Raw genomic sequence first — 13,097 nt, forward strand, 5'->3', positions numbered from 1 at the left:
CCACATAACAGCAGCCCTATTTCTATTAGCTCCAAACTAGAATCTACTCAAATGCCCACTAACAGGCACACAAATAAAATGTGGTATATTCAAATAATTGGCTATCACTCAGCAATAAGAATTAGTAATCTGTAATTAAACCCAACAGTGCGGTTGCATAAATATATAATTTTTAGTGTAAAGCTCTACACACTAAAAAATAAATATCTTTCAATTTATGTAGAGTACAAAACAGGCAAATGGATTCCATGCTCTTAGAGATCAGCATAGTGGTCCCCATGTGTGTGGTGAGGGAGAGGTTGAGAGGGGCTGACCGCCTGGGGAGCTAGGGCTATTCAATGTCCTGAGCTTGGCCCCTGCTGCATACCTGTTCCTACCTTCTCTATAGTCATCAAACCATTTGTTTATATGCCCTTTATGCGTATTATGTTTCAATATAAAGTTTAAAAACCCAGCATTCAAATTTCTTGATTTTTGAATTTTTTTTTTTAAGATTTTATTTATTTGACAGAGAGACAGCAAGAGAGGGAACACAAGCAGGGGGAGTGGGAGAGAGGAAGCAGGCCTCCTCCCCCACCCCAGCAGGGAGCCCCTTGCCTGGCAGGATCCCAGGACGCTGGGTTCATGACCTCAGCCTAAGGCAGAGGCTTAATGACTGAGCCACCCAGGCTCCCCTTGATTTTTGAATTCTTAAACGCATTTATGACCAAGGCGAGTGATCCTGCGGCTTCACACAGGGATATAGCAAGCCCTCAAAGGAATAATTTCCTGGATTGTGGGAAAAGCAGGCCAGCACTAGATTCCTGGCAAAGCTTACTTACATTGTCTGGGTCTTGTTTGTGAAAGCATTGACTCACTTCAAGCTCTGTAAATGATTTTTAGAAGAGCTTCTACTATTTTATCGTTGGAGGGTTTATGAAATCCAGAGGATCCAAGAACTTGAACGTGCTCCAGCTGAGAACACGCGTGGGTTTATAAAAGCAAATCAAAAGCAGGTCACAGCATTAACATTCAGTGGGAACGCAGGGAGAATCAGTCAAACTCTGGCAATGCTGGGGCTTGAGGCTGATTTTTTACTTTTACTTTGCAAGTTTCTGATGGGCGGGGCATCCAGTGCTCCCTTTAATTCCCCAGCTGTGTTTCCGTTTCCTTTGAGCAAGTGCTTTCCTGCGCTAATCACATTTCTTAGAGCAAGAGAACTTGACATAGTGTCAGCACTGTCAGCTATTAAATGTACTCCTAAAAGATCCTCAAAATGAGATTTCCAAGGGAGATCGTTTGGCTTATACTGTGGACTGTTTGTGTTGCAGAAGGTAAGAGTAAAAAAAAGGAAGACTTTTTTCTATATTCTAAAACATTTGCTGATATGCTTTTCGCAGTAATAGGAATTTAGTCTAGAAAATGTGATTTAATTACTGTTCTGTAGCTTGGTGTGTGAGTGGCTTTTGACATTGTTAAGTTTTTAAAAATGAAAGTAGTTTATTTAAATGATGTGACGATTTATCATGATTTTATCTAATGTAAAATTTCAAAAAATGATTTTTTTCTAAAGATTTTATTTATTACTTTAAGAGAGAAAGAGAAACAGAGAGAGCACAAGCAGGGGGAGAGGCAGAGGAAGAGGGAGAAGCAGACTCCCCGCTGAGCTGGAAACCCGCCCCCCCATCCCCACCCCCACCCCCACCCCCACCCTCACCCTCACCCTCACCCTCACCCTCACCCTCACCCTCACCCTCACCCTCATGGGGCTCCATCCCAGGACCTGGATCTCATGACCTGAGCCAAAAGCAGACACTTAACCATCTGAACCACCCAGGTGCCTCTCAAAAAATGTTTTAATAAGTATTTTGAAAACTATAATATATCATAATAAATTCCCTTGAATTTATCATAATTTTTTTTATTTTTTTCACCAAATGTTTTGGTGAAAGTAGTAAGAAACATGTGAACATATATAGAAGCAGAACAGAAATTAGACAATAGAAGCCTTCAAATCATCTAATGTTTGGATTTATTTCAGATATAGATATTAACTCTCTCTAAAGAAAATTCCATTTATCATTTATAATTGACATGGCCACAGCCTTAGAAGTCTTGGAGACAAGGAAGCATTACTTGTATCATTAGAATGAAAATATCACACAAATTTGAAAAAAATGAACATTCAATGTTTGTAACATCTAAGTTATTCAAAAGGGATTTTTCCTGTGGTGTATTTGAGACATATTCTAGAAGAGCAGTCTTTAGGAGTAGCGAATATGAATGGAGAAGTTTTCTTTCTGGTATCAGTAAGACAATTACTAGATGTATATTAAATTTAATTCTAACACTACTTCTCAATAGAATAAAAGTTTCTTTGGAGGAAATGTGGTTTCTAATTCATGATAGGTAACTAGTTATGTGATATTATGTGACTGACATTTTTAAACCAAATCAATTCCCTATCATTCATAAATTTCCAAACTTTTCACTAAGTCAACAATTTTTGAATGAATGCTTACTTCATGTCAGCCTCTAAGCATTGAGGAATGTTAGCAAAGAATACAAAATCTCTCTCCTTGAGCGTCTTTCAATCTAGAAAATAAAGGTAGATAGCTCTTTAAATATATCCTTTAATCATTTTTGCAAGGTTTATTCAAATATGTTTAAATCTTTTCTAGGATAGAGCCTCTTTTCAGTTTTGCATTCTAATATGCTACTGCTTGGCATATTAAGTATATACTACATACTTAATATGTATGGAAAACCTTATATCCAGCCACCTTTTAAACTAGGTATTCCGTCATTTCCCTGCACGCAAAAATATTCTACTTAGTATTCAAAAGTAAAATATTATCATATTGGCAGAGTTCCAGAACCCTGTTAATGTTACCAATAGCAGCAAACATCTTTTTCTTTTGTTGTTAAGATTTTATTTATTATTTGACAAACAGAGAGGAAGAGAGAGCATAAGCAGGGGGACAGGCAGAGGGAGAGGGAGAAGCAGGCTCCCGGCTAAGCAGGGAGCCCAATGTGGGACTCGATCCCAGCACTCTGGGATCATGACCTGAGCTGAAGGCAGATGCTTAACCCACTGAGCCACCCAGGGACCCTGCAAATATTTTTTTCTTTACAGAGTGTTTTTGTCATTTCTTTAACGGGAATACTTTCCGTGTCTCAATATTTACTTACTGTTTGCTGAGGATTTATGTAGATAGATTTGTCATGTAAGGAAGATTTGTTTTATTTCTAGTTCATGTTTCAAACTCAAGAATTGAGGCCAAGTTTAATTAAACTGTTTAAGTGATTACAAAGTGGAACTTAAAATATTAAAATTGGGTGCTACAAAATATGTAATAAAAATTAAATCATAGCGATTTAAACTCCTTACATAATTGATTCCAGCTGACTCATTCCATCTGTATTTTGTATTTCATCAAAACGTGTTTAAATGTGATATGGGGGGGGGTGCCTGGGTGTCACAGCAGTTAAGCGTCTGCCTTAGGCTCAGGGCGTGATCCCGGCGTTGTGGGATCGAGCCCCACATCAGGCTCTTCTGCTATGGGCCTGCTTCTTCCTCTCCCACTCCCCCTGCTTGTGTTCCCTCTCTCGCTGGCTGTCTCTATCTCTGTCAAATAAATAAATAAAATCTTTAAAAAATAAATAAATAAATAAATAAATGTGATATCGGTTTCTGCCGGTGGAACACTGGTTTGAATACTATCACAATCGGCTTTATTCAACCAGGCTTGACGTTTTAGCAGCATTTCATAAACGGCCTCTGCTCTGTTTAAAGTGACCATTCCTCAAAAAATGCTACTCACCACTAAAGAAGAATAACAGCTGATAGGAAAAATTTATTGGCCCAAGTTTCTCAGAGACCAGCTAGTACCTTTTTAATGCGATAGGCTCTCTGCATTCCCATTGCCATTGTATAGAAACATGAGTTGCTGCCTTATAAAACATTGTGTTTGCAGGAGTCCTCACAGGCTGCTAAGAATCTGGTCAGAGTTACAGGACAAAGTTGAGAATAACAGTCCCTCAGAAATACCACATACTCTTTGAAATTAGCCACAGCCCAGCAATTCCTGGCTGATAAATGTGAATAAATTAAAACCTACTGAAACATGTCCAAGTACACACTGGCTATTTTGTGTGGAGAGATATATGTGTTATCTAATTCTAGATGTTTGAAGGACAAAAAAGTTCTTTCAGGACTTAAAATATATTATAGATCAAAGCTAGTTTCTCTTCTATCAGAAATACAAGATGGTTTCAAATTTGAATTAACCTTAAAATGGAAAAAATAACGGATATTAAAAATCATAAGAATTAATTATAAAATATCTTCTTCTCTGAAGATATACGAGAATGTAATACACAGCAATCTAATCCAGAAAACTTGAGGTAGTGGTTTTTAATCCAAAATTCTATGTTTCAATCCCAATATCATAAATAAGAATTCTCCTTCTCCTTTCACCAAAACCCCACATTTTCAGAGATAGTTGTGTGCTGTTTACCTTTATGGTGTGACTTAAAGTTGTGCAATGACCCAACTTGCCTTCAGTATCCCCTCTTCTTCAAAAATGTTTTACACGTTGATACAACCAGATTCAACAAACCTGAAGTTTATGTGGGATGACAAACACTCTGAATAAATAGTTTAGAAGAGTTAAAGCTAGTATTATTCACTCAGTTCACTGTGAATTATTCTAAGTTGATAGCTTCTCCGTAGCAATTTTAGTGAGGAAAGGTAGAAAGGGTAATGAGGGTGAAGAGCTGGACTCAGCATGTCTGGGACGTGGGGGGTTCCTGGGGAGGGGAGTTCCGGTGGGGAAGTGTGCCCTTAAGCCCATGAGAAGGGTCAGAGCAGCTGGCCCGGATGTCATGAGAGGGAGAGCTGTGGCAAAGCAGGCCTTGTATTTAAAGTGCAGGCGTAGCCGGAGAGTGCACATGCTACTCTTCCGCCTGCACATAACGTTCAACTAGAACTGAATTACTAAGTGTTGCTGAAATTATTCTTAGCTAGAAGTAAGTTCCCACATGACACACAAATTAGTAGAGTCTTCGTCTTTGGCCTTTGATTGCTAGGGCCTGAGCCAAAGTCTAAATCGATCCACTTTTCTTTGCTCAATCCCTGATTGTTCACCAGCCTTTGCACTTTTCCTTCTTCCCAGCCATGCCCCCCCTGCTCACCCCACACACCAGCCCCCACCTGCCCAGGCCTGTGAGATTCTTGCCAACCAATCTCTCCTGTGCTCACTTTACCTGTTTAACAACTTTAACTAGTTTCAGAATATGATGCATAAAAAGGACATGAAGTCATTGGGGGGGGTGTTACAATTCAGCTTAAAATTGTAAGGAAACCTTACAAAAATGGCTCAGAGAAATTAAAGTAATGGAACAGAAAAAAATCACAAAAATAACAGAAGGGAAGGGGTAAAAAGATTTGACAGAGCACTTTTATTTGTTTTGACATTTTAACTGGCAGCAAGTTTCTCAAACCTTGTTGACCAAAAATGTAACAGAAAAGTGGTTACTGAAACCTTCACTTTTAGACTCCAAAGTTTTTATTTTTTGAACTAGACTAAAATGATTCCTGACTTCAAAATTATAACATAAATTCAAACTTAGGACACATGGACAAGACGTACAGATATCAGTTTCTTGAGTTCATGCAACAGAGCTTTAAGATCACTAACCATTTGTTCCCAAGTCTTATCTTTTACATTTGTTACCATCCATGTGCTCTTTCCAGAGGTTGCCTATAATCTGCAGATGTAATGGAAAGGCTCCAAGAGAGTTCCCTATTCATCCATTCATTTTTTCTTTCGTTTCTTTGTTCATCCAATGATTTTTTTTTAAAGATTTTATTTGTTTATTTGTCAGAGAGACATAGAGAAAGCACAAGCAGGGGGAGCAGCAGGCTGAGGGAGAAGCAGGCTGGCTCCCTGCTGATAGCAGGGATCCCGACCCAGGGCTGGATCTCAGGACCCTGGGATCATGACCGGAGCCCAAGGCAGATACTTAATCGACTGAGCCACCCAGGCGTCCCCCAATGACCATTTCTTGAGTGACTGTTAAGTGCCAGGCCCTATGACTAGCATTTTCCAAAAGTCTGTTTAGTGGGAAAAACAAAAGGAATGATTATTATAGTTTATTAACATACTGTATTTTATCATATAAAGTATTCTGATGGAGATAAGCAAAAGAGAGATTATCAAATCATTTAGAAGAGGCAAGAAACCCAAATGGGAACGAGAGGATGGAGTGGGATAGGGTTGAGGAGTTGATTTGTAAGAGGTGGAATGAAGAGAGGGAAATAGGTCAGGGTCGGGATGGCATCTTGGGTAGGCTTTGAAGGTTGAATAGGAGTTAACCAGGTAAGGATGACAGGGAGGAGGACATTTAAGACTGAGGAAACACCAGTCGGTACACAAAGACTAACAGTAGATCTGTAAAAATGGAGGCTTGAAATCAGCTCCCACATTTCTTAATCTTCCATCAATGGCATTTCCACAAGTGCTACATGTGAAATTGGGTATAGTGTGTGTTGTTTTTCTTCTTCTTTTTTTTAATACTTACCCTCAAGATTGTCCTGAATATTATTCAGATGCTAAATCATTCCTACTACAGAGTTTTTAAAGGTCCTCAATTAATGTCGCCCTCTGACTCAGCTCCTTTTTACAGCAACCAGTTGGTATATATGAACAATTTATTTTAAGAAGCTACCATAGGTAGCTTGGCACTAGGTATTAGCGACCCAAACACTACACATTCCAAGAAACTTGATCTCAGTGATGTATTCAAACTGTATCCTGACAGTAACTTGTTTCAAGCCTAATTATGGCATCTTTATATTCGCCTGACTTCTTATAGCTATTACTAGTTCTCCCGTTTGCTTTTTGTAATCCTGGAATTCTCTCCATGGTCTTTACCCTGTTAAAATTGCAAGAAGAAATTGCGTAATCATACCTTTAAATTTCAAAAATACAATTTTATTTCTTCAAATTCTTTAATAATGCAATATAATCTCTATCTGTTTTTTCTAGAGCTATTTTTTGAAACTTTATTTATGGGCACCTGAGTGGTTCAGTTGGTTAAGCAACCACCTCTTGACTTCAGCTCAGGTCACGATCTCAGGATCAGGGGATCAAGCCCTGAAGAGTGCTCCGCAGTAAGCACAGAGGGCTGGAGATTCTCTCTTCCCTCTGCCCCTCCTGCCTGCTCACATGTGCATACATGTGTGCTCTCTCACTCTCTTTCTCTCAAAATAAATAAATTAAATCTTTTTTAAAAATTAAAATAGGGGCGCCTGGGTAGCGCAGTCATTAGGCGTCTGCCTTCGGCTCAGGGCGTGATCCCGGCGTTCTGGAATGGGATCGAGTCCCACATTGGGCTCTTCCACTGGGAGCCTGCTTCTTCCTCTCCCCTCCCCCCTGCTTCTTCCTCTCCCATCCCCCCTGCCGTGTTCCCTGTCTCACTGGCTGTCTATCTTTGTCAAATAAATAAATAAAAAATCTAAAAAAAAAAATTAAAATAAAAACTTCATTGCAACTGGTATTTTCTTTATACGGGTATATATATTATTTGCCTAATATCTTTAATTATTCCCATGTTTTTGTAAAATACTCTGAACATGTTTTATTTTGAAAAGCTAATTGGATCATATATATTGGCAATATAGCTAATATGCATATATGCCAATAAGAAGCTAGGAAAGAAATTTAACAAAATATATCTACTTTTGCTATTTTCATTTTGTCCGTAGGATTTATTTTTTCTAAATTGATTTTTAGTTTTGTTTTATAATATATTCTACTATCTACTAAATTTAAAATTAGGCTAGCTAAAAAGTAGTATCTCCTGTTCTTTTTTTTCCAAAATAATTTTAGAAAAATAGAGTAATTGTACAAAAAGACCAACCTCAATCTACAAAAGCAATCTGGTACACATTTGATTAAGGTTTTCTTAAATATATAATTTTATCATGATTTATTTCATTTGGTTAAGAATACTTTTCAAATAACAGTTTATAGATACACTGACTTTAAAAAACAAGTAATTAGCTCTCTCTCTCATATGTTAATAATACCCTTTTAAAATTTGAAATTGAAAAAATTAAGTAAATGATTATTAAATCATCAAGGATATTTGTTTTTAACTTTAACTTTTAATTTTGTACTTATGTCCCTCAAATAAAAGCAAAATGAATCCTATTCCTATCCAATAGCCAAATCCATTCATACTCTTATTTATGGACATAATAACTTTATTTTTTTTTTATTTTTTTTAAAGATTTTATTTATTTATTTGACAGAGATAGAGACAGCCAGCGAGAGAGGGAACACAAGCAGGGGGAGTGGGAGAGGAAGAAGTAGGCCCATAGCGGAGGAGCCTGATGTGGGGCTCGATCCCAGAAGGCCGGGATCACGCCCTGAGCTGAAGGCAGACGCTTAACCGCTGTGCCACCCAGGCGCCCCTGGACATAATAACTTTAAATTACAAAATCAGGCCAGGAGAATAAAAAGGTCACCCAAGTAATGTTTTACAAAAAAAATTTTTTTTAATTTAACTGGCATTTAAATGACTACATAAACACATAAGATGAAATATTTGTTGTTTAAACCTAAATAATATGTAAGATATAAGAATGTTTAGTTCACTCATTAACTTAGAACTTCTAAAGAGAGATGCTATTGAAAAAAAAATAGAATCATAAGCTAAGTCTTCCCTTAAAATATTAGTATGCTTTTGAAATGTTTATGTTACCTAATTAATAAGCCCTCTGCCCCGTTTCTTCAACAGCTACGAATTTAATTCAAGCGAATGTGGTTGCTGTACATTCGTGCCAACAGTTTGACTACATGGGCTGAAATAACTCTTTATGTCTACTTAAAAAATTTTTTTGAGAATGCGGTTTAACAAAACTTGACTCTTTTTTGGTCAATTCAGACAAACACAAGTCACGTTTTGTAAGATATGCCTAATTCGTGTTAGAACACAAGATAGTGAATCATTTAAATATTTTGTTATGACATGAGCTGGTAATGCTCCACGTCTTGAAGATTAGAACAAAAGTAGACAGGAGGTGAATTTGAGGTTAGAGGATCTGAGCGTTAATGAAAATCGCTCCATTCTGTAAAACAGGATGGGGATGGTCGTTATTCTCCAGGAGCTTACATTTTGATGGCAGGATGGATGAAATCCTTGTAACCATAAAAATAATTATGAATCGTGAACTGTGTTAGGAAGGAAGTAAAGTAGGGGCTGAGGGAAAATAACAGAGATGGGGTAGTGGGGTACAGAGCCTTTAGCTGGGCTGGTCTTAAGTGGGTCACTTTGAGGAAATAATATTTAAGCAGAACCTGAAAGATGAGGCAAAGGCAACCACCAAAAGTCTCCGGTGCAAGTGTTCCAGGAGAGAAAACAACCAAAAGACCTCACGGAAAAAAATGCATTTGAGATGCTCGACAAAATATGAACAAGCCAGGGAGGCTTTGGCGCAATGAGTAGGTGGTAGAGGTGACAAGATGGTATCTGAGAGAATGGCAAGAGCCAGATAGGGGGTTCCCAGGGCAAGGTAAGGAGTTTGGGATGCCTTACAAGTTAAGGGGAAAGTCACCAAAGAATTTTAAACACAGGAGGGCATGGCCAATTTTGCAAAATCTCCTGGGTAGCCCTGTGGGGGGTACAGGCTTGGAGACTAGTTAGCAGGGTGTTTCCTTGTCAAGGTGGCAAATGATAACAATAAGAACGAAGATTTTGGAGATGGCAGTAGAGAGATGGACAAATGGAGTAGCGGGTGGTGATACCATTTCCTTCAGCCAAGAGATGCCTTTTAAAGTTCATGGAAAAAGCACCAGAATCTTAAGAATCACCTGAAGTAAGAAGGGTGATCAGCATGAGAACTACAGTAAACATGCATGCACAGTACATATTGTGAGAAGGTGGGAGGAAGATGATGTCAAAAAGAGCTATCCTGTCTTTCCTATCTGGTTGTTAAAAGCAATTAACTAAATTTGGGAAATCAAGAATTATCTTGAAATATAACCCAGAGGAAACACATTTGCCTCAGGCTCACTACTGGGCTGAACCTGTGTGTGTGTGTGTGTGTGTTGACTAATGTTTTCTGGATGGACTACTCTTTTCGTAGATGTGTTACTTTTGCCAAAATAATTTAGGGGCACCTGGGTGGCACAGGGGTTATGAGACTTAGTCTTGGTTTGGGCTCAGGTCATGATCTCGGGGTCCTGAGATCAAGCCTCTGTAGGGTTTGGAGCTTAGTGCAGAGTCAGCTTAAAACTCTCTCTTCCTCTTCCCTGGTCCCCCCGCCTCCCCCCATCTCTCCCTTCCCCACCCCATGCCAGGGTGCTGTGCTCTCTCTCTCAAATAAATCCTTTAAAAAATAATAATAATTTAAATTGAGTAATTGATTAAAAAAACTTTATTACTCTTCCCTTGCATTAACTTAATAGGATAGGAGCTAATTCTATCAAAATGTTAATATGCTAATGAAAAATAGTTCTGTACTCACAATATGGCATCTACTTTTGAAATTTATTTAAGTAATCTGAATGCTATAAAGTGGATCTGAATTTCTAAACTGAAAAACACACATATTAGCCTGTAATTAAGCATAAAATTTTCATATGAGAACATGAACACTAAATTTAAAAACTAACAAGTGCAAAAAAATCTGGCTTTTGGGGGGCGGAAATGCGGGGATCTAGGAGTTGTGTTGTTATATGACAGGCCATTGGCACCATCTAGTGGAGAGAAAGTATGTTTACTTAAATTCTAAAAATCAAAACTATTCTGTAGAATTATTAAAAGTTTCCTAACATAAATGTGCTAAAAATTTGCTAAAACTTCAAAGAAAAATAACTGTGTATGAAAACCCACACAGGTATTATTTACTACACAAAAATATAGCTTCTATGAAATGTAAAACGTTTTCATAATGAATATGTTCCATGATGGAATCCAGCTCAGTTACTTGCCCCTTGCCTTTTAAAAAGAAATTCTAGGGGCGCCTGGGTGGCACAGCGGTTGAGCGTCTGCCTTCAGCTCAGGGCGTGATCCCATCGTTATGGGATCGAGCCCCACATCAGGCTCCTCCGCTGTGAGCCTGCTTCTTCCTCTCCCACTCCGCCCTGCTTGTGTTCCCTCTCTCGCTGGCTGTCTCTATCTGTGTTAAATAAATAAATAAAATCTTTAAAAAATAAATAAAAATAAAAAGAAATTCTAAAATGGAATGTTAAACCATTGTCATAAAACCAAGTAAAGAAAGGAGTTTAGCAATAAGAGTAAAACTGATAAATATGTATGGTGATAAGTATCTGAATTTGCCATTTTAATTTTTTAAATTTAAATTCAATGAGCCAACATGTAGTACATCATTCGTTTCAGATGTAGTGCTCAGTGATTCATTAGTTGCGTATAACAGCCAGCGCTCATCACGTCACGTGCCCTCCGTAATGCCCATCACCCAGTTACCCCATTCCCCCATCCACCTCCCCTTCTGTAACTATTTGTTTCTCAGAGTCCAGAGTCTCTCATGGTTTGTCTCCCTCTCTGATTCTTTCCCATTCAGTTTCCCTCCCTTCTCGTATGGTCTGTGCTATTCCTCATATTCCACATATGAATGAAACCTTATGATAATTGTCTTTCTCTGATTGACTTATTTCACTCAGCATAATACCCTCCAGATTCATCCATGTCTGTGTAAATGATAGGTATCCATTCATTTGTTGAAGGACATCTCGGCTCCTTTCACAGTTTGACCATTGTGGACATTGCTGCTATGAACGTTGGGATGCCAGTGCCCCTTCATTTCACTACATCTGTAATTTGGAGGTAAATACCCAGTAGTGCAATTGCCGGGTTGTAGGGTAGCTCTATTTTTAACTTTTTGAGGAGCCTTCATACTGTTTTCCATAGTAGCTGCGCCAGTTTGTATTCCCACCAACAGTGTAAGAGGGTCCCCCTTTCTCCACATCCTCACCAACATTTATTGTTTCCTGTCTTGTTAATTTTAGCCATTTTAACTGGTGTAAAGTAGTATCTCATTGTGGTTTTGACTTGTATTTCCCTGATGACAAGTGATGTGGAACATTTTTTTCATGTGTCTGTTAGCCATTTGTATGTCTTCTGCCCATTTCTTGATTGAATTGTTTGTTTTTTGGGTGTTGAGTTTGATAAGTTCTTTATGGATCTTGGTTATCAGCCCTTTATTTGCTATATCATTTGCAAGTATCTTCTCCCATTCCGTAGGTTGCCTTTTAGTTTTGTTGACTGTTTCCTTTGCTGTGCAGAAGCTTTTTATCTTGATGAAGTCCCAATAGTTATTTTTTCTTTTGTTTCCCTTGCCTCCAGAGATGTGACTAGTAAGAAGTTGCTAGGTTAAAGAGGTTGAAGAGGTTGCTGCCTGGGTTCTCCACTAGGATTTTGGGGGTTTCTTATCTCACACTTAGGTCTTTCATCCATTTTGAATTTATTTTTGTGTGTGGTGTAAGAAAGTGGTCCGGTTTTATTCTTCTGCATGTGGCTGTCCAGATTTCCCAACACCATTTGTTGAAGAGACTGTCTTGTTTTCTATTGGATGTTCTTTTCTGCTTTGTCGAAGATTAGCTGACCGTATAGTTGTGGGTCCATCTCTGGGTTTTCTGTTTTGTTCCATTGATTGATCTATGTCTCTGTTTTTGTACCAGTACTAAACTGTAAGGATGACTACAGCTTTGTAATATAGCTTGACGTCCGGAATCATGATGTCTCCAGCTTTGCTTTGCTTTTTCAACATTTCTTTGACTTTTTGGGGTCTTTTGTGGTTCATACAAATCTTAGGATAGGTTGTTCTAGCTCTGTGAAAAATGCTTGTGGCATTTTGATAGGGATTGCATTAAATGTGTAGATTGCTTTGGGTAGTATAGACATCTTAACAATTTCTTTTCCCAATCCATGAGCATGGAATGTTTTTCCATTTTTTGGGGTCATCTTCAGGCTCTTTCATCAGCGTTCTATAGTTTTCAGAGTATAGATCTTTTACCTCTTTGGTTAGGTTTATTCTTAGGTATCAGATGGGTTTGGTGCAATTATAAATGGGATCGATTCTTTGA

At 38.3% G+C, this 13,097-nt stretch overlaps 1 protein-coding gene across 2 annotated transcripts in view; it reads left to right on the plus strand.

The window, feature by feature from the left end:
* Nucleotides 1-1,143: 1,143 nt before the first annotated feature.
* LOC123803758 (complement factor H-like) overlaps nucleotides 1,144-13,097 on the plus strand; it is a 73,052-nt gene continuing 61,098 nt past the window's right edge. Inside the window, exon 1 of one of the 2 annotated variants that reach the window (XM_087856495.1) lies at nucleotides 1,144-1,313. In XM_087856495.1, coding sequence (XP_087712621.1) covers nucleotides 1,256-1,313 — 58 coding nt within the window. In that variant the 5' untranslated portion in view covers nucleotides 1,144-1,255. Of the gene's footprint in view, nucleotides 1,314-11,820; nucleotides 11,839-13,097 lie in introns of those variants that run through there. The other variant, XM_087856500.1, reaches the window with a different exon arrangement.

Source organism: Ursus americanus, chromosome 2, assembly GCF_024610735.1.
Source record: "Ursus americanus isolate L20-20 chromosome 2, mUrsAme1.1.p, whole genome shotgun sequence".
NCBI lineage: Eukaryota > Metazoa > Chordata > Mammalia > Carnivora > Ursidae > Ursus > Ursus americanus.